This window comes from Bos indicus x Bos taurus, chromosome 7 (assembly GCF_003369695.1).
Source record: "Bos indicus x Bos taurus breed Angus x Brahman F1 hybrid chromosome 7, Bos_hybrid_MaternalHap_v2.0, whole genome shotgun sequence".
Taxonomy (NCBI): domain Eukaryota; kingdom Metazoa; phylum Chordata; class Mammalia; order Artiodactyla; family Bovidae; genus Bos; species Bos indicus x Bos taurus.
The window spans coordinates 41,624,481-41,647,083 of NC_040082.1; the positions used below are offsets into that span (position 1 = coordinate 41,624,481).

At 43.8% G+C, this 22,603-nt stretch overlaps 1 protein-coding gene across 3 annotated transcripts in view; it reads right to left on the bottom strand.

Annotated features, from left to right (window-relative positions):
• Window positions 1–22,603, bottom strand: part of CYFIP2 (cytoplasmic FMR1 interacting protein 2) — a 134,101-nt gene that overhangs the window by 3,394 nt on the left and 108,104 nt on the right. For all 3 annotated transcript variants that reach the window (XM_027545822.1, XM_027545823.1, XM_027545824.1), the window contains 4 exons: window positions 11,601–11,673; window positions 10,829–10,923; window positions 4,050–4,288; window positions 2,204–2,351 (listed from right to left, as the gene is read on the bottom strand). In XM_027545822.1, coding sequence (XP_027401623.1) covers window positions 2,204–2,351; window positions 4,050–4,288; window positions 10,829–10,923; window positions 11,601–11,673 — 555 coding nt within the window. The remainder of the gene's footprint in view (window positions 1–2,203; window positions 2,352–4,049; window positions 4,289–10,828; window positions 10,924–11,600; window positions 11,674–22,603) is intronic.

Consider the following 22,603-nt stretch of genomic DNA (forward strand, 5'->3'; position numbering starts at 1 on the left):
ACAGACATATGGACCAATGGATTAGACAGCCCAGAAATAAAGACTTGCATATACGGTCAAGTGATTTTTGACAAGGGTGCCTGCAACATTTAATGGAGAAAGAATGGTCTTTTCCATAAATGGTGCTGGGAAGACTGGCACACAGAAGAAAGAATTTGGATTCTTATTTTATACCATACACAAAACATAAGCTCAAAATGGATTAAAGACCTAAACATAAGAGCAAAAACTATACAACCTTTAGAAGAAAACATAGACAAAAAGCTTTATAACACTGAGCCTGGCAATGACTTCTTGGAATATGGCACCAACGCACAGGTAACAAATAATAAATTGGAATTCATCAAAACTAAAAAAGTATTTGCATCAAAGGACACTATCAGCAGAGTGAAAAGGTGATTCAAAGAATGAAAGAAAACATTTTCAAATCTTGTATCTGATTAGGGATTAATACCCAGAATACAGAAAGGACTTGTGCAATTAAATAACAGCAAAAAACCAAGCAAACAAACAAAGAAAAAAAACAACCAGCCCAATTAAAAAGTGAGCAAAACACTTGGGTAGACATTTCTCCAAAGAAGGATAAACAAACAGCCAATAAGCACACAAAAAGATGGTAATATCACTAATCATTAAGGAAATGTGAATCAAAACCACAATGAGATACCACTTCATACACATTACGGTGGCTAGTTCCAAAAATATACAGAAAATAACAAGTGCTGGGAGGATATAAAGAAACTGGAACTCTTATATATTGCTGGCGAGAAAGTAAAATGGTGTTGTGCCTGTGGAAAACATTATGGGGGTCCTCAAAAATTGACGATAGAATTACCACATGATCCAGCAATTCCAATTTTAGGTATATACCACAAAGCAATGAAAGCAGGGTCTGAAACAGTTATCTGTACACTCACGACACAGCAGCATTATTCACAACAGCCAAAATGTGAGAGCAACTCAAGTGTCCATCAACTGACCAATGGATAAAAAAAATGTCATGTACACATACAATGGAATACTATTCAGCCTTTAAAGGAAGATGATTCTGACACATGCTATTAATACAACATGGTACACCCTGAACACCTTATTCTGAGTCCAAGAATTCAACTTATATGAAGTACCTAGAGCAGTCAAATTCATAGAGAAAGAAAGTGAAGAGTTACCAGAAGCTGGAGGGAGGCAGAATGGCGAGTTAGTGTTAACCAAGCACAGAGTTTCATTTGGGGAAGACAAAAAGTTCTGGAGATGGAGTGTAATAAATAATAAATTGGAATCTATCAAAATTAAAAGTGCATTTGCATCAAAGGACACTATCAACAGAGTGAAAAGGCGACTCAAGGAATGAAAGAAAACACTTTCGAATCATGTATCTGATCAGGGACTAATACCCAGAACACAGAAAGAACTCCTGCAATTAAATAACAGCAAGAAAAAAAAAATGGGATGGTTGTACAAGGTGAGTGAATTTAATGCAGTAAACAGTTCAAAATGATTAAACTCTACTGAACTGAACACTTAAAAATAGTTAAAATAGAACAATTTTATGTTATGTATATTCTACTTCATGAAGATTGTCACCTTTATGAAGTGGAACCTGCCTTTTTTCCCTCTCGGCTGGTCCTGGAGACCCACCAGGACCATCTTCCAGCCATCCATCCTCACGCCTCTGTGCCTTTACTCTAGCCAGTCCCTTTGTCTAGAACATCTCCCCGATTCTGCACCCCATTTTCTGCCTGTCTATTTGCAGTTGGTCATTCAGGACTTTGCCCAAGCATCACCTCTATGGGGAGCCTTCTGAGGCCTCTCCCCAGCCCCTCAGCCTGGTTTAGCTGGCCCTTCCTCATGCTCCCACGGCAGCCCCGCTCATCCCACCACAGTGCTCATCCCATCCCCATGCCTGCACAACAGTGTCTGTGCAGATGATGAAAGGGCATGAGCAGACTCTGACTGGCACAGGGAAGGTGTGTTTCAGCTCTGGAGGCTGGCCCTGCCCTGCGGGGTGACCTGATTCATCCCAGTGACTTACAAGCCAGTGACTCATGGCTTCCTATGAGAAGGTCGCCAGCTGCTGAGTGTCTCCGCACCTACCTGCGGTGTAGGGAGTTGGCCTCCACAAGGAGCTCACTCTCCTTGGCAGATGAAAGCCTGCTTGTCAGGCCTGGCCCCCTCTCCCAAGCCCCAGCCACGAGCTGCTTACCACATTCTTAATGATTTCATCTTTCCCGTCTTGCCTCTGAACTTTGAGCAGGTGGTAACAGAAGTCGAACAGGTCGAAGCGACGCTGCTGGCCCAGCAGGACGATGATGGAGCAGCCAGCCCAGTTCAAGCCATCTCCGAAACACTGCCTGGGAGCAGGAGAGGAAGCAGCTGGAGTGAGAGGTGGGGGGGAGTGGGGGGAGGAGCCCTCATCTTGGACCATCTCTGGGCCAATTCTCTTAATCTGTAAAATGGGTACAAGGGAAGTTACGAGTATGGATTCATTTGTTCCCAGGACTGAGGTTACAATATAAGCCCTTCTAACCACAGAGGTGTCAGTCTGTCACCCCACTAATGTAAGAAAAATCAGCTTTGAAGAAGACAAATTTGCAAGAAAAAAAAATCCAACCAGCCTTTGAGATTTATTCAACCAATCAGAATTCTGATGAGATGCTGTCTTGGTTCTGGACAAGAATCAGAGGAAACCTGTGAGGTGAAGGGTCGTTTTGAACCAGACCAACTGGCCAGTGTAGGCTGAGAGGACAGGGATGGAGGGGCATGGTGGGGCCATGAGCAGATGCTGCTGGTGTTGGGGGCTGCCAGTCCTCTCGGGTCTGGTAAAACTAAGCCTGCACAACCTCAACTCTCAACAGCAATGCAGGCGATTTGGGAGGCTGTGGGGCATCTCTCGGCTGAATCTCTAGTCCTTCATCAGCAGCTGAATCTCACTGGAAATGTTCCCAGCTTCCTCACTGCTGTCGCTGAAAGTGCAGCCACTCTGGAAAACAGCCTTCCCATCCCACTCCTCCAGGGGGATCTCTGTGGCCCCCATGCACCTTTCAGAGACAGGCCTGGTCTGCTCTCCTCAACTCTGCTCTGCTGTGTAGCTGGGCAAGTGACGGGAGAATGGGGCTCTGCTTCTGTTTTTTCTGAGGACAGGACTGGGCCCTTCTCAAAGGCTCCCCTCCCTGTTTTTCAGGAGCAGAGGCCTCATGAGCAAGGTGGGGCCCCACTGCTGCTGGTGGAGCCTTTCTCTGTTCTATGAGCCTTGGGGTTCTGTGTGGGAGATGGCAATGTGCAATGAGGTCTTGATGCCGAGCCCTTGCCTGGGCTCTGTCCTGCCCCTTCTGTTGGCCCACCTTCCAGTCTTGGGAAGACAGAACCTTAGAGGTCTGAGGCCTTGATATGCACACTCCATCTCTGCCTCAAACAACCTGGAGCTTTTCCTGGGAGGTCTCCTTTTCCCCTCTAAGAGCTGCATCCTAAGCAATGTTCCAGCTCAGTTGTAGTCTGTGAATTAAATTCCAATAATCCTCTTGTCCAATACTTTGTCCAACTGATGCAAAGAACTGACTCATTGGAAAAGATCCTGATGCTGGGAAAGATTGAAGGCAGGAGGAGATGGGGACGACAGAGGATGAGATGGTTGGATGGCATCACCGACTCGATGGACATGAGTTTGAGCAGCTTCCGGGAGCTGGTGAAGGACAGGGAGGCCTGGGTGCTGCAGTCCGTGAGGTCACAGAGTCAGACTGAACTGAATCCTCTTGTCTCTCCTTGTGGGAATCTGTTGTCCTTCCTGTCCTTGCTGCCCGGTGGCCTCATTCAATCCACCTTATGTCTATACTCTCATCTCCTCTAGGCTCTGTGAATCCCACACACCAGGAACCGTCTCTGCTTTCACTGGGCATGGGATTACATGCAGCACCTAGCACTCTGACCAACATAAACCATGTCGTTGGACCATCCCACCCCTGCCCTCCTTTCTGACTGAGCTCTGGCTGTATGATGGCTCTTAGGAGGACGAACAGGTTGGGGGGTGACCCCACCTTTCTGGGGCGACTTACTCAGCTGTGAATTCATTAGTCCCCACGGGAATGCAGTAGACGAACTGCATGGCACTCCAGAGCCGGTGGAATTCCACGCACTCGTCCACGTGCATGACGCCGTTGGTGGGTGGCGGGCCCCGCCAGACAGGGTCCTGCAGGTAGCTCCGGATGCGGGTCAGGATGACCTCGAACATGGACAGTCCACAGCATAGTCGCTCCTTGGTCAGCAGGTCACCCTCCCGAGCGATGGCGATTTGCTGGGAAGAGGAGAGTACACGAACCTTCCCGTCACATCTCAGACCCCATTTTCCACCCCTAACCCAAGACTCCCAAACTCTGAAGCTGGCTGCATCTGTAATTTGTTCACCAGAACTGATGTCTTGCCCAGAGCAGGCAAGATAATTTATAAACCTTAGTTCAACTGCAGGGAAGTCTTCGGGTAAGTAAAATCTAGGAGCCATCGATAGAGGAACAGTTTAAAAATTTTTAAATCTACCTATGTGATACAGGTAGATCTACAAAGAGTCAGGTAAGGTGGTCTGTGGTGTTAGAGAAGACTCTTGCGAGTCCCTTGGACTGCAAGGAGATCAACTGTCAATCCTAAAGGAAATCAATCCTGAATACTCATTAGAAGGACTGATCCTGAAGCTGACCTCCAATACTTTGGCCACCTGATGAGAAAAACTGACTCCTTAGAAAAGACCCTGATTCTGGGAAAGATTAAAGCAGGAGGAGAAGGGGATGACAGAGGATGAGATGGTTGGATGGCATCACCAACTTGATGGACATGAGTTTGAGCAAGCTCTGGGAGTTGGTGATGGTCAGGGAAGCCTGGTGTGCTGCAGTCCATGGGGTCACAAAGAGATGGACATGACTGAGCGATTGAACTGAACTGAACAGAGAGTCAGACGTGACTGAGTGACTGAACAACAGCAACCTACCTAAATGCTAGGGAGCCTTTGAAAAGACTTAGATGATACCACTACTAATATTATTGTTACCACTGAACTATTACTACCACTAGTGAACACGCACTGTGTGTGTAATACACCAGGCCCTGTTCTATGCATTTGCTAAGTACTGACTTTGTTTACTCTTCACATAAACCCCATGCAGTAGATGTTATTATTATCCCCATTTTATTGAAGAAGAATCTGAGGTTCAGAGAGGCAGTGAGTGAGTGGAAAAGCTGGGATTTGAATCCCAGTAGTCTAGATATGCGAATTAAATTGTTAAGTGAATAGAGCAAGTTGCAGAAAAGGGCATACACTAGAATCCTATTAAAACACATCAATAACACAATCCCACAGACAGACACACAGAACTCTGTGTGTGGGGGTTGTGTGAAAGTGTAAAACATTCTAGAAGGATTATTGTCAGTTGTGAAAACAGATGGGCTTGGAGAAGTAGGTGGGGTATTCACTTTTTACCACAAATACTCTGTACAGTTTAATGTGCTACAATGAGCATATGCACTCTTAAAAATTTACCACTGATTTTACAGAATAATTTCCTTCATTTAGAAGTCCTCTCATCACTGTCAACAATTTCTATTAAGAATTTAAACTGGCTTATCATCTGGCTTCTAGTTATTGCATCTCTAATAATCAGCAGGCTAGACTAGCACATCAAAACACATTACCATCTGTAGGAAGAAAAAATATCTGGGAGTAGAGATCACAAAACCAAATGCAAAGATAATATATAGTAACATCTAAGGTCAACGTAAGATCTCCAGATCTAGGGACAAAGCTAAAGAGGGCTGGCTTCTGAGACTGAGAGGTCCCCAGGGCACTCGTGGGATCAGCTCCCCAGAGAGTTCAGAGTGGCTGGGGGGAGCCCGTCTGATTACTCCCGGTACAGCTCCCACCCTCTACCCCAGAGAAAGAGGGCAGCCTCAATTAAACTAATCCATCAAGGGAAATAAGTCAGGAAACACCAATGCTGGAGCCCGTCAGGAATGTGGGTCAGGAGTATAGTTGTCATGACAACTACAAACTGAAAAGTCTCAGACAACACTGTGAATTGGGGAAGAAGGATTTGACAACCTGTGTTTCAAACAGGAACTCCTATTTGAAACACAGGTTGTCAAATCCTTCTTCCCCAATTCACAGGCTCTCCCTGATTCACAAATACTCATCTTGGTTCCGGGGCAGAGAAAGAACACTCCAGAGCAGACAGCTGCCACAGTTCACCAGAAATACCTCTTTTAAAAAACCCTGACCCCCCGTGCTTTACTCTGTTCTCACCAGGCAACGCTCTGTGGTGGTGCCTAGACTCTGGCAGGGCTCCCTAATTTAGAAAGAGAGTGCCTGGTACAGTGAAGATGCTCTGTAAGGAAAGAACCCACACTTGTTCTTGAGTCATGGATATTCTCCTTCAGAAAACAACATAGAGAGCTCTGGTTTACCAGGTAAATCTCCTGTGCATTTAGTTAATCTGAATCAGTCCTCAGGGCCTGACAATTGTGGGAGGATCTAAAGAATTAGCAACAGGGCTTATATTGGGTTGGCCAAAATGTTCTTTTGGTTAATGACTATATCGTTCAATGGAGAAGGCAATGACACCCCACTCCAGTACTCTTGCCTGGAAAATCCCATGGACGGAGGAGCCTGGTAGGCTGCAGTCCATGGGGTCTTGAAGAGTCGGACACGACTGAGTGACCTCACTTTGGCTTTTCACTTTCATGCATTGGAGAAGGAAATGGCAACCCACTCCAGTATTCTTGCCTAGAGAATCCCAGGGATGGGGGAGCCTGGTGGACTGCCGTCTATGGGGTCGCACAGAGTCGGACACGACTGAAGTGACTTAGCAGCAGTAGCAGCAGCATGTCGTTCAATACAGTTCTTGGTGAAAATTAAAAATGTGTTTTATTTTTACTTAAAATCGAATGATTTTTTTGGTCAACCCAGTAAATCTGCAGACAGGCTTTGAACTCTTGTGACCCCAAACTACAGCCAATCAAAGGGCCTTGACTGAAATGGTCAGGGGCTTTGTCCCTTTCCTGTAAAAGAGTTTACCTTTACGGGTCCTCCTATGATCTATAAAAGTAAAATCTGGAAAAAAACCTGTAAAAATGTTATTAAAAAAATTGAAAAAAAAAACCTCCCATAAATCCCATCACCCAGAGACAAGCTTTCTTAAGATACTTATGTATGATTTGTATGTATGTATGTATATGATTATGTATAGGTATCTATTTTAACAAAATTTGTATCATACTATCTGCATTGTCTTTTTCTCAAGATATTAGTACTATAAAAAACCATTTCCTTCAATATGTTCAGTAACATGGTTTTTTAATGGCTAAATAAAATAGCCATTGATATACCTCATTTATTTAGTCCTACTCTTTAAAATTTTTTTTAATTTATTTATTTTTAATTGGAGGATAATTGCTTTGCAATACTGTATTGGTTTCTGCCACACATCAACATGAGTCAGCCATAGATATACATATGTCTCCTCCCTCTTGAGCTTCCTTCTAGTCCTACTCTTGTTGGTTATTTTAAATTGTTCACAAGTTTTCAACAATATAAACAGATCATAAGTAATTATTCTTATGTACATGCGTGCTCAGTTGCTCAGTTGTGTCCAACTCTTTGTGACCTCATGGACTGTAGCTCACCAAGCTCCTCTGTCCATGGATTTCTCCAGGCAAGGATCCTGGAGGGGTTGCCATTTCCTTCCCCAGGGGATCTTCCTGACCCAGGGATCAAATCTGTGTTTTTTGCGTCTTCTGCATTGGCAGGGGGATTCTTTACCACTGTGCCACCTGGGAAGCCCCGTTTTCCATACACACACACACACACACACACACACTTATATACATTTTTTGTGCTTATCTCTGATTATTTTCTTAGGCTAAAATCCTAGAACTATTCATAGAATACAAGGAGTCTTAAAAGGCTTTTGCTACCTAGTGACAAAGAAACATACCTAGTCCCAAGAAAAGCTGAGCCGCTGCATCTATCTGTGCCAAGTCTGATACTTCATTATCATGAAGAAAAGGTCTTAGCAAACTTGGGAGATGAATAGCTATACCCCGCTCTCTCACATTTCACTGATTACTGGTAAGGCAGAATGCTTTTTCTTATGCTTGTTTCTTACGTCTGCTGCTTCCTTTATATTTTTTATGTTTTGAGTTTTCTTTCATGACCTTGTTTCTTTTGATACGATTTTTCTTTCTGCTCTGAAAAAGTGCATTATAGATTATTATCACATATACCCCCAATTTGTGACTGTGTTTTTAATGTATACCATGTGTGTATGTGTGTGTTTAACATAAATTTAAGCCATTTCTTTTCAGTCCCACTCAGTGGGGAATTTTCTTCTCTCCCTCTGCCATTCTTTTCTGTTAATAAGGGTATAGAGAAAGCATTTGTGAAATCATGTGGAAATAGATTTCTGTATGGAGTACTTTGATTACATTTAGGATACTTTGGAGAAGATTAATATCCCATGCCCACTCTTTCTGTTTTTTGGGAGCTTTTTACTTATTTTTGTCATAATGATTGTGAAGGCAGCTCAGCTATTTACCCATTTTACAGATGGAAAAACAAAGATCAAAGATATTAAATTCTAGCACTAGATTATACAACAGTTCAGGGATAAAGCTGGGAAGAAGAGTCCTAACTCCCCGACAGAACATTCTTTTCATGATAGCACTAGGCAACACACCAGGTCACCTCAGTTTTTTCTAGAAACAAATACAAGCAAGTAGCACAGTCGAACCCTTCCACCATTAAATATGTACCAGAATTTCCCTATCACTGACCTAGAGGTTTTGTGAGTTCCCTGAACCCTAGCAAGCTTGGAAGTTAATATTTAAAATTTTTTTCTTTTGTCTACAGGAGGACTAAGTTTTGGACTATTCCTTAAGGGCTGGGAGACTTATACAACTGGCATTTCCTTTCTGGCAGAATGTCTAGGCTTTTGTTTGTTAAATATCAGCATTTGACAAATTGAGATTTCCACCAGTCCCAGGGAAATAGCGTTCACCAGAACAGGGAAGGAATTCACATACTTCTAAGTGGAAACACATGCCAAAGCCTGGGTGCGAGAGGCCAGATTCTTGTAGGATGACACCAACCCTGGAGCAGACACATTTATATGTCACTGGCTTGGGGGATTTCTCCCTAAAAGGCAATCTTTAGAGGATCTTCTGTGTTCAGCTCCAGAAAGCCAAAAAAGAAAATGTTCATATTTCACGGTATCTAAATTCTCTCGGTAGTGACTAAAGAACCCAAATGCCACTAAACGTTTAGTCGCTGTTTTTGTAGGAGGTGGGTGGCCCACAGGGGGTCTGGCTCTGTCAGGCTCATCAGCTTGACACCTGGGCAGATGGGGCTCCGCCCTGGGCTCTAACACTTGCCGTGGTTTTTGAGAGAAGAGACTGCCTTTTGCTCTCTGAGGAGGACCAAAGCTTTCTGACTCATGAGCTTTTGTGATGGGAGAGAGGACCTTAGGGATGTAAGTCCAAGAGTGGATCTGAATCCTAAACCTTTGAAATAGTCAGTTTTGTTGAACAAAACAAGCCGTCATGGTATGTCTCACTACAGTGCCCTGTTTTCTCTTCTTCCTGAATACCCCTGCCCCCCACCCCTAAATGCCTGATTCAACTTGAGTCAACTTGAAAGGAGACAATATATGCTTCCTGTTACCTCCCTTTCTCCCGGTGTCTTTTTCCCGACTACCCACACAGTCTGTGAGTTCTCTGAAGGCAGGGGTCCTTTTTCACTCATCTCCATATATAGATACAGGCTTATAAAAATGAGTTTTAACTACAGAATTAGCACCTGAGCTCATTCACCTTTGAAAGTATAAGAACATTACAGATAAACCTGTGTTTGATCTCCCTATCCATCTCTGTCTCTTTCATCTCTCTTCACAAGTTGCCACCATTATGAACTGGACACTTTCATGTCCTAGGAAAAGTTTCACTTTATATGGTTTTTTGGTATGTGTTTAAAAAAATCCACATAGCATCAAACTCCATGACCTGTTGTGCAACTTCCTTTATTCACCTAACCGTGTGTTTATGATCTGTCCACACTGATGTATCTAGATCTGATTTCCCCTTTTCATTATGATTTGGCAGGTATTCATCATTTAAATGATTTTACCCCATTTTATTTAGTCAACATGCTACTGATTGATATTTAGGTTGCTTCCAGTTTTTGCTTTAACAAACAATGCTGTGGTAAACATCGTGTGTTCCTGTATTATTATTATTTTTCCTTCTTTAGCAAAGATAGGGCTTCCCTGGTGGATCAGATGGCAAAGAATCCGCCTGCAATGTGGGAGACCTGGGTTCGATCTCTGGGTTGGGAAGATCCCTGGAGGAGGGTATGGCAACGCATTCCAGTATTCTTGCCTAGAGAATCCCCATGGACAGAGGAGCCTGGTGGGCTACAGTCCGTGGGGTTGCAAAGAGTCAGACACAACTGAGAGACTAAGCACAGCACAGCACCCAAAGGTGAACTGCTGGCTTGCAGGATGGATGGTTTTAATTCTGAGAGATAATAGTAGAATTCTTAATACTTAACAGGGAGTAACAGATACTTGTCTGACTTCCTTCTTTCTTGGCAGGACAGATGATAGAGGGTATAGGCCTGAGAGTCAACAAATCTCATTCCAGACCTGCCCCTGCCACTACCAGGCTGTGTGCTGTGACTTTCTGTTTCTCTCTCTGGGCCTCAGTTTCCCCATCCGTAAGGAGGAGATTGGACCAAATGATCTCTCTCTATCTCTAAAGTTCCTTTCAGTTCTATGAGTCCATAATAGGAGGATCGTACCTGAGGGGTCCCCAACCGCTCTATCAGAGGGACCAGGTGAAGTGGGGCATACTTGGCTTCCAGACGTTTCATCCGGACCTCCAGACGCTCGCCCTCTGCAAAAGGAATGGTAGGCAGAAAATGAGATTCAGGGCACACGGGGGGAAACGGGAAAAGAAGAGCTCTCAGAGGACTTGGTGATGTACTTGCATTCCAGCACTTAGAAGGAGCGTGTAGAGCTGTTTTCCTTAGTTCTGGCAAGTGTGATCAGGACTCACTACAAGGAAATATGTTCTATTATCTTTGTCCAGTGGAATCATCTACCTCATGGGGTGGTGAGTTACTCATCACTTGAAGGATGTAGACTAACCTAGACAGCAACATACTAGGGATGTTCTAGAAGGCCAAGGAACAGGCCTGGAGCATCATTTACAATTCCAGCATTAACAGCTCCCCAAGGCTTTAACCTTATTCTTTTCTGACTGCAGATCTGAGTTTACTGAGATTAAGAGAGCATAAGATTCAAATTCAAATGGCTAGTTTTTAAAATTAATTTATTCTTTAATTAAAGGATAATTGCTTTAGGGAATTTTGTTGTTTTCTGCCAGACACCAACATGAACTAGCCATAGGTATACATATGTCCCCTCCCTCTTGAACCTCTCTCCCATCTCCCTCCCCACCCCACCCTTCTAGGTTGGTACAGAGCCCCTGAGTCACACAGCAAATTCTCATTGGCAATCTATTTTACATATGATAATATAAGTATTTAGCTGCTTTCAGAGGTTTCTTACCTTTGATGTAGACTCTAGGCAAGATGTTTTGGAAGGGTGCAGCATGAAGCAAATCACAGACTTCCTCCTGAGACTGCAAAGAGAGAGAGAGCTTTTATTTTAAACCAGGAAGAATTTTCATCACTAAAGGTTTGAACACTGGAGTCAGTTAGACCTGAGTTCAAACCCTGAGTCCTCTACTTAACTAGCTGTGGCATCTTAAGCACATTGCTTAACCTCTCTGAGCCTATTTATCTGAAAAAGGAGGATGAGAACAGTACCTATTTTAATGAGTAGGATTGAGAGAATGTATAGCCTCACAGCACAGACCCTGGACATACTGAGTGTATAGTACATTTTCATTACAGTCTTACAAGGAAATTGGTGAAGAATTCAAAGTTTGGTGAAGAATTTCAATTTGGTGAAGAATTCAAAGCAGTGGGATCAGATAGGGATGATGGACCCAGATTATGTTCAACTCGTAGGTGGTGAGCTCAGGCTCATGGGCTCAAGGCAGTAGCCAATCCTACTGGGCAGGATGTCTCAGTGTGAAGGCCTGGGTCTGGTGGGTTTTCTCCATCTTGACTCCAGTGGGTGAAAGTAGAGGGATTAGGGCCCAGACAGACAGGTTCTCACGGGGATTCTTTATGCATAAAAGTAAGCTTAAAAGCAAACATATACTATGACGATTAGGGGCAGACGTAGGCTGCAGTCCATGGGGTTGCTAAGAGTCGGACATGACTGAGTGACTTCACTTTCACTTTTCACTTTCATGCACTGGAGAAGGAAATGGCAACCCACTCCAGTGTTCTTGCCTGGAGAATCCCAGGGACAGGGGAGCCTGGTGGGCTGCCATCTATGGGGTCGCACAGAGTCGGACACGACTGAAGCGACTTAGCAGCAGCAGCAGCAGGCCTGGAAAGCGAAGTGAAGTTGCTCAGTCGTGTCTGACTCTTGGCGACCCCATGGAGAGTAAGCCTGCCAGGTTCCTCTGTCCGTGGGATTTTCCAGCAAGGATACAGGAGTGGGTTGCCATTTCCTTCTCCAGGGGCCTGGAAGATATGGTCTACTTACTGTCTGTCCCTATGGGCTTACTGTCTGTCCCAGGGCCAGTTCATGATTACTGGATTTCAGATCAGAGGGTATGGAGGGGACCTAGACAAGCCACCCTCCATGGGCCTTGGTTTCTCTTCTTTAAACTGTGGGGATTTGAATTAGGTAAAATCAGCCTTCATTCAACTCTGATACTCTTGGATTCTAAGCACCTGAGAAAATCAGAATTCTGAGTACCTTTGGCTTTCTTCACTAGGCATGGGTGGAACACAGCCATCCTGGAAATCTAGCAGTCCAACTAGCTGCTCGAGAAAGAAACTCCTAAACTCCCTTCAGTTTTTGAAGTGAGGGTAACAGATGGAGGACAATTGAACTTAGAGGGATCTGCCTGATGTAGGTGTAATTCTCAGTTTCTTAGCCAGAGGGGGAAATTTCCTTCCTTTCTTAATTAATCTGTTCCTTCCTAAACCAGTAAATTAAGCAACTTGGTCTTCCTTGCTATGTCTAAGCTTAGATCCTTTGATTCATTATATAATCTGAAAACCTGGCTATTGATTATTCAGGCTGATTCACTGGGGGCGGGGGCGGGGGGTGCGGGCTGGAAACAATAAAATTGCTAAACCTCTGGCCAGACCAGACCAGAAAAAAAAAAAGAGAGGACACAAATTACCAGTATCAGAAATGAAACAGGGACAGCTTTTAGTTTCATGTATATCTCCCTGTAGTTCTTCTGCATTCAATGTTACTGATTTCTGTTATATCTTTATTATGCCCATCCTTCTGCTTGTTTTGGGTTTGTTTTTCTTTCTCCAGTTTCTTACAGTAGAAGCCTAGACTACTGATTGAACACCTTACTCTTTCTTAACATAACATTCAGGGTCTTCTTTGATACCTCCGATAATCAAGATCTCAGTCCTTCTGGAGGTAGCCCAATCCATTTTAAAACTCTAATGGTTAGAGTTTTAAACCAAAGCAACTTCCCAGTAGTTTCCTTTCAATATCCTTGTTCTTCTCTTTAGAGTATTACTGAATGTGTTTTTCTAGCCTGTATCTTCAGTCACCTTTCCATTTCGTTACTCCTTTCAGGGCCAAGCAGCTTATAGGAGCCTTTTACCTCTCTCTCCATTTCCTAGTCTTCACTTCCCTCCACAGCAAACAAAACTATCATGGCCTGCTGTACCATGTCACGGCAAGGGCTCGGGTAGAGGTTACTGCTCTGTCACCAAGTGCAGTGGACGACTTTCAGTCCTCCTGGTGTGTTAGGCACTGTGACAATGAGTTCTGCTGGGGTCCACTATTTCAATTTCTCTTTTGTAGATTCTCTTACAGGTTTGACTTCTAACCATTCTTTACATGTTGGTTTTCTCCAAGGTCCCCCTTTTCTTCTTGCTTTATTCTATCCAGTTGGTCTAACCTATTCCCAAGTCTATAAGCACTGCCTTTGATCCGTCAACTCTATTTCCTGCCAGATGCCTCTTTGAAGCTCCAGATTTGGATATCTACCTCCTTGTTAGATATTTCCAAAGCTTCATATTTCTAAAGCTGACCTCCTCCCTTTCTTATCTCAGGTTCCTTTGCTCCTAGAATGGCACAATAACCTCATCTGCCATGTCTAAGGCCTGGGGCTCATTTTCTCGCTCTTCCTCACCTGCTATGACCAGTAAGTCCTTATATCTTGAATTCTCTCCACATTGACCACAGTACTATGAGCTCCTTAAAGGGAGGAATGTGAGTGTCTCTATTTCTACTTTTTATGTCCAGTGCCCAGTACATAACAGTCTTGCAATAATTATTAAATGAATGCATATTTGTTATATTATATCTCTTAGATGGATAAATGAATTTATTTACCCATGTGGCTATTTTCCAAATATGAGAAACCTATTACATTCATTTATCCAACAAATATTTATTGAGTACCAGACATTGTTCTAGGCTTTGCAGATACGATGCTAAACAAGTTAGAGTAGATCTATGCACTCATGTAAATTCTACTGTAGTTGAGAAAGATAAAAACAAGAAAATAAACCAAAAAGTTTCAGATAGTGGTAAGACACAATAGGGTACTAGGCTAGAGTGACTGGGAGTGGGGAAGGGACTACTTCAGAGAGGAGGCTAGGGAAAACCTTTTTGAGGGGGAGTTATTGAAGTAAAGAATTAAAAAAGAGGGAGCAAGCCATTAGATATGAAGCGCAAAGGCCCTGGGGCAGAAAGTAAACTAGAGCATAGAGACACAAGTAATCAGCACAGTCTGAGTTCCTAATGGTAGGGAAGGATCAGATCATGTGAGGTCTCACAGCATGGGATGAAGCCTGGATTTTATTTCAGGTGCAATGAGAGATAAAATACTCAAGTATTTTAAGCAGAGGGCTGGTATACATACCCCTCCTGCTAAGTTTTTTTTTTTTTCTCTTTTTCTCTGCTAAGTTATATCTTTCTTGCTTTATTTTCTTCCTATAAATGTCTGTGCTCCTTGAAGTGCCTTCTTACTAGAAAAGTTACCCCTTGCATGAACTGTCAATTTTCTGTTTTGTTAAAGTCAATAAAATTGACCTTAGGAGCCACCTTAGGGGATAGAGAAAGGGGAAGAAGGCTCTGGGACCTCTACAACAAGACCAGTGCTGTTGCTTTAATTTCACATGATGAGCTTCCATTTCAGTTTCCTTAGGGAAGACAGGAGCGTTCCAGTAGCCCTTCTCTGTACCCTGCCTCAGGTTTGCAACCTGCAGGACCAGAGGTTGTTTGGGAGTGCTTCCTGTTAGCATGCTTCTTGTCTGTTCTCTACCTTGTAATGTCATTTGTTAATGAAGGTGAGGAAAGAGAAGGGTGTGGTTTCCTCACAGAGGTGGGAAAGCATTGTCTGGAAGTTTCCTAAGGATGAACTATTTGGTTATTTGCATGATGAGGTGGCTACATACTCTGCAAGGTGGAAGGTATTTGTTTGGCATTCATGAGCCGAGGCCATCACAGTTGATAAAAATGTCCAGCTCAGAGCACACAGGGCCTGTGTCAGGGATCTGAACAGGCTTCACAGCAGGCACCTATGCTAATACTGACCAACTCTCGTCCAATCTCTATTCTGAAGGATCACATTTGGCTTTCCACTCTACTAGGAAACCATCTGGCCCCTGGCCTATGAAGGCCACCCAGAATGGGTTTCTTCTCAACTCCTCTCCCCACCAGCTCTTTATGCACCAGTGACAGCAGCTTTCTGTTATTTGAATCCACCATTTGCATAGTCATCACTGAATTTCTACCTTCTCTCTGGAATGCCCACTAACCTATCTCCCTGCCCTTTGCTTAGTAAACCCCCCCTCTTCTTTCAGATCTCAATTTAAGCATCGTTCCTTCCAGGGAGACTTCTTGGATCCCTCCAATACCTCTCTGCCCATGGGATTCCTTTGTTATATGTCCTCAAAGAACCAAGCTCTTTTCCTTTCTAGCATTTGAACTCAGTCTGTATTGTACATGTCTATATGTGACTATTTGATTAATATCTACCTCCTTCTACTGGAATGTAACATTCATGAAGGTAGGGACAATGATTATTTTTGACTATACTTTATTACCAGGAACAAGCACAGTGACTAGCAGATAGCAAATGCTTAATATATAAGTATGTAGAATAAAAGTTGAAAGTCTGTGGCACATAAGGGAATTTAGACTTAGGACAGAATCTCTCCTATTCTGGGTTTTCTTAACAGGTCTAGACGTTTTCCCTTATCACTATGGGAAGAATTTTTCCTTCAATGTTACTGATTACTCCGTGTGAACACTTCTAAAAAATGCTCCACAGGGCAGGATTTTCAGGAGTTTATTTTCTATTCCTCTTTCTCTTCCTCCCTGTTTTTTCCTACTTGTATGTATTTACTAAATTATTACTATGCATATATTACTTCAAAAAATTAAACTGGAAGAAACTCTGAAAGTACTTTTGAATTTTACAACAAGGAGCTTTTGGGGTCTAGATGCTAGAATCAGACATAAGGAAATAAAATCTTAGCATGGCACTTGGTCCAGCACAGAACAATACTTGCATCGGATTAATAATGTAAAAAGTATTTGCTTTTGTTTTTTTCTCCTTTTGTTAGGCTATGGTTAAAGAAAAAAATCACAGATGAAGAGCAAAATACAAATGTTACAGAAAATACAGCTGTGACAACATAAAAGTAAAAGGGCAGCCGACAGGAAGTAGGAGAGAAGTCTAGAAGTGGAAGTGAGGTCTGTTGATTTCCTCATCTTTCATGGAAAGAGTCAAGATACTAAATAATGTTACTGAAAGAAGTGTAAGTATACTATTTCTGATTGCAAGATAGGACAATATAAATTAAAAAATGTGACATAATCAAATATTGAGAGGAAGAGAGGGAACAGATGTAAATGACCTAAATTTTCATCTTTACCATTAGGGAGTCAATAAGCATTGTTTAAAGTTGCTCATGAAGAAATAGAGGTTAACCTCATATTACCAAGCGTTATGGAGATAACAACTAGAAGAACTAGAAACAGAAATGATTAAAGCAGGCTGCCTTGGGGATGGGGATGCAGGTGGGGGGAGGTGCAGTGGAGACAATAAAGCTTTTCATTATAAGCTCATTTATACTATTTGTCATGTGCAATTAAGAACAGTTTAAAGGAAGCAAAATGAAGAGGTTGGATTAAATGGTCTATAAGGGTCCTTTCCAAGGCTTGGCACCAGGTGCTTTGTACCCATTTTCTGCTTTACCCCTCCAAGCATCCTGTGATGCAGGTCTAATAATCCCTATCCTATGCACAAAGATGCTGAGACTTTTGGGAGATGGAGTGTCCCAACCAGGTCCGCACAGTGATAAGGAAGCAGCAGGGCTGATACTGGGACCTAGGGCCACCTCACTTCCATACCCACTGCTTTTCCATAGCCACTCGTGCAGCCAAAGCCTTGGGAAGACTGAAATACTGCCCCCTGCATTATACGTACACTTTATGAAAACCATATTCAATTATTCAAAATAGAGACAGAAGGAAATTACTATAAAATCTCACTCTTGAGAAGCTTTTTAGCCGCACTCATATCTGATAGTAAAGAATCCACCAACCGTGCAAGGAACCTAGGTTCGCTCCCTGGGTTGGGAAGATCCCTTGGAGAAGGGAATGACAACCCACTCCAATATTCTTGCCTGGAGAATCCCATGGACAGAGGAGCCTGGTGAAGTACAGTCCATGGGGTCGCAGAGTTGGACACAACTGAGCAACTAACATGTTCATATCTGATAAGATCACATCATTCTTTGCTTTATTTACTGGGATTTTGGTCCTACCAACTAACATTCTTTCAACTAAAAAAAAGAAAAACTTTGACATATATATGCAGTTTGAAGAGGAATGGAAAGTCTCATGTCATCCTCTAGCTGAAAAAATAGGCGATAACTGACAGTTGTTTCCTAAAATCCAGAGGTTACTTCTATCCTGAATTTGTGTAAATGATTTCTTTGCAGGCAAATAATTTTTAAAGTTCTGCTGGTGTGATTCCAAGGTAAATAACTGGGCTGCTCATGTGCTCAACCTATCCCTATAAATTCCTTTTGCCTGCCCCTCTCCCAAACCACACTCTACTTATTCTTGTCCATCCTGCAAAGTCCCATCCAAAGATTCAGCGTCTAGGGGTCTTCCACACCCCTTCAGTCTCCAGTAGTTTTCTCTTTAAAACTGATTAGCATGCTTATTCATCCAGGTCCCCACCAAGCTGTTTGTAGGCTGGGCTCTCTAGTCCAGCCACAGCCCAGGGTACTTCTGAGGGAGAATCCAAGCAGCATCTCATATCCCATGCAAACAGCTATCAAGAGTCTTCTTACAGGGCCCAACCACACGTAGGACCTGCATTTCACTTGCTCTGAAAGGCCATCACAGGACTACAGAGAACATGGGTATAATATTATCTAGAGACCAAACAAGGAGGTGCCAAACTCTCAACACTTTCATTCTGACTAGGATGCAGCCTGAGCAGAAATTAAGTCAATCATTCAGCAAATAGTAGGCATCTGCTATACCAACTTGCTCTGTGAGGTGAAGCTACAACAGGAAGTGAGGCAGACCTAATGCATGGTCCTTACTAAGATGAGGAGGGAAGTGAGTCACATGGGCAGTTCTAGTAAGTGCTGTATTGGGGTATGTGGGAGCTGTGGGAATATGTAATAGGGGCCACCGATCCATACTTCTGGGGAGGATGATGGGGAAGACTTCCTGGAGAAGGAAATGCTGAGACATGAACCAAGGCTAAGTGTTGGACAGGTAAGAGTGAACAGCACCTGCCAAAGGCCCCAAAGCAAGAGGGACTGCAGTGGGACAGGGGCTGACAGTTGAATAAGACTGATGCTTTCAGTGCTGGGGGAAGGTTGCATGAGATAAGGAAAGAGGGCTGAGCAGGATCTTGTAAACTTTGCTTAGATGTTTGGATGCTATCCTGATGGTTTTAATCAGGGAAGCGGCATGATCCCATGTACATTTACACTTTTTGGCTGCAAGAGAGAAAGACAGCAATGGTGCGAGGTTGTGGGGTCGGGGAGCAAAAGGGGTGCTGGAATAGGTCAAGCAAGAGATAGCAAGGCCTGGAGTAGTGGCCAAGGAGACAGAGTGGGAAGCAGATGCCAGACAGCCAAATGCAGACTGGATGTGTCAGCAGAGAGAGAGAAAGGACATGTGTACTGGGCCACTCACAGGCCAGAAGACACAGCAAGACTGCAGGCGGGAGGAAGCTGAGAGCAGACCCAGGAGGCGAGTCTCTGTACATCCAAGAGAAGATGTCTAAAAGGCAAGCGACACAAGGCCTAGGGCCCCGCAGAGTCCACAAAGTGGACCCAAACTTGGGAATCATCAACATGAGGATGGGATGGACTCCAGGGGAAAGGAATACACAAGTGCAAGGTCTGAGTGGGCACTTCTCCAGGGAACTGGATTTTTCCAGATATTTCAATTTCTCTGACTCTATGAGACCAAAGAAAGAGAAAGTGCACAGTGGCACTTGTGATGAAGGGGAGACTGATAAATTTTGGGCACGTCCACGTCTACCAGCACACAACCCGAACAGGGACGGCAGGCCACCTTTCCAGCCAGGGGTGGGGCAGAACGCACTGAGTGTTACCTCTTTCCTTCCTCCCTTCAGTTCATCAGATACTCACGGCGTGCTTACTGTTTTCTGACCAGAGTGGGGCCTGGATGCTGCAGGAGACATGATGACAGCTAAGACTGGAAAAACTAGATTTTAATAAAATTTGTAATTTAATGGAGGAAGAGGGTTAAGGACACTTGTGACTGGGGAAATAAACAGAATCACTAGGTACAAAAGAAATTGGCAACCAAGGGCCCTGGAGACTCAAAGGAGGGAGAAATAACACCAAGTGCCTTGCAGAGAATAGGCGTTTGATAAAGTGTGTGCTGAACACGAGACCTGCGGGGAATGAGGTAATGATGGGCCTGGCAGGACGGGCAGGGGAAGACGCAATCACAGACAGAGGGAAGATGAGGTCAGAGATGAGACGGCTGGTGTATACCGAGCAGGACTCATTTGCTTGGTGGGTGAGTGAGGGAGGGGTGGGTTGGTGAGCTGCAGGCAGTCAGACCCCCCTGTATTAGGGAACTACCAGGGAAGGCAAGTCAAAGCTCCTTGCTGGGCTGTGGGAAGAGGAGGGAAGGGGCTCTAGTAACCTCATTTCATACAAAGGCTCTGGAGAAATATGGACGTAGCCCCAGCACCTTGAGGGATTTAATCATTTCCCCAGTGGCTCATCCCCTTCATGGATTATAGCCTTGTCATGGCGAAGGGGCTTGTGTAACTCAATAAAGCTATGAGCCATTCCATGCATGGCCACCCAAGATAGACAAAACTGGCTTAAAACTTGGCATTCAAAGAACTAAGATCATGGCACCCAGTTTTATCACTTAAGGCATATAAAAGGAGAAAAACTGGAAGCAGTGACAGACTTTATTTTCTTGTGCTCCAAATCACTGCAGATGGTGACTGGAGCCATGAAACTAAAAGACATTTGCTCCTTGGAAGGAAAGCTATGATAAACAGAGATATCACTTTTGTCTATATAGTCAAAGCTAAAGTTTTTCCAGGAGTCATGTATGGATGCAAGAGTTGGACCAAAAGAAAGCTGAGTACTAAAGAATTGATGCTTTCAAATTGTGGTGCTGGAGAACACTCTTTGAGAGGGAGAAAGACTTGCAAGGAGATCAAGCCAGTCAATCTTAAAGGAAATCAAGCCTGAATATTCATTAGAAGGACTAATACTGAGGCTCTAATACTCTGGCCACCTTATGCAAAGAGGTGACTCATTGGAAAAAACCCTGATGCTGGTAAAGATTGAAGGCAAAAGGAGAAGAGGGGGACAGAGGATGAGATGGTTAGCTAGCATCAGTGATTCAATGGACGTGAATCTGAGCAAACTCCGGGAGACAGTGAAGGACAGTGAAGACTGGCGTGCTGCAGTCCATGGGGTTACAAAGACTTGGATATGACTTAGCGATTGAACAGCAGCAGCAAAAAACAACCAGTGGCTCACAGCTGTCAAGTACAGAGGTGACCTGAATCCCAGATTTCTAAGTCCAAAGATACACCCTGTCCAGGAGAGTACCAGGGAAATCAACCTGAAATTGGGCTGAGAGAGCCTTATATAACATGCCCTGGTCATCTCCTCTGCCTCTTAATGCTTTTTGGTCTTATTCTGTGTAATGGTCTCCAGACTCAGTGAAACCATTTCTTAATTAAAAGGTATTGCATATTCTTTTGGATATAGGCGGAGCATAAATAAATATGGTAATACTTCTTATTTAATATGGTCACTGGGCCTTCTCTAAAACCAACCTCACCCTGCTCTTTCACTGCACTCCACTTGATGAGTTTTACAGCCTTGGATGGAAAAAGTGGAAAAAGGTCTTTCCTGAGAGGCATCAAGGCATGAGGATTCCCATGTAACTATAGCACATCTCAAGTAGGAAATACTGATTTCAAAACTCTAAGTGACCAGTTAGAATCTGTTGGGTGGAAAGTGCCCTCACCTTCTGAGTTTTCCGAACTCATCATGAAGCCCAGTGGACTGTGCCACCTAGGACACATCTTCAGAACTGCTGGATTGCACACCCAAACTGCTAGGTGTTGGGAGGGAGAGGCTTGGGCTGCAATACAGTCTGCAACGCAACAGCAGAGGCCCCAGGGAACTGCATTCATTGCAAGTCACTGAAGTGTGAAATTAGCAAATTCAGGGACTGGGAAAAAATGGAATGAAGTCCGAGTTTTAATTGGAACAAAGACCCATAGTTTGCCTTCCATCGTGTTGCCTGGAAATGGAAATAGCTGACTGGCTAATAACACCTAGTTAGCATCCTATGTCTTGCCATATTGCCTTCTTCTATGGACCGTACAACTGACCAAGAGGAGGGGGGCAGTTCAGTTGCCTCATAGATACCAAAGCAGGACAAACTCCAGTGCTGGCATGTCAGGACAACTGGGCCATTTCCAGGGGGCTCAGACCACTCTTTCTGGGGGAGAGTGAGAAGGATTTATTTTAGGGGAGGGGGTGGATCTCCAGTAGAGATGACAAAAAAAGTATCACCCAGGGTTGCTGTGAATGGTTTATGAAGACAGTATACTATCCAAGGATATCCCATCCTGCTGCTGCTGCTACTAAGTTGCTTCAGTCATGTCCAACTCTGTGTGACCCCATAGATGGCAGCCCACCAGGCTCCGCCATCCCTGGGATTCTCCAGGCAAGAACACTGGAGTGGGTTGCCATTTCCTTCTCCAATCCTAGGGGGTTTCAAATATATGGTAGACATCAGATATGGGCTGTTTATAATGATTTTCCAACAGATATATTTTGGTCTCCAAAAAAATCAATACATTAATATTGCAAAAGAAGAAGGCATAAGATCTCGAGGAAAGATATCTTTTCATGATTTGCCTGAAGGCAACATGTGTGCTAGTGATGGCCCCG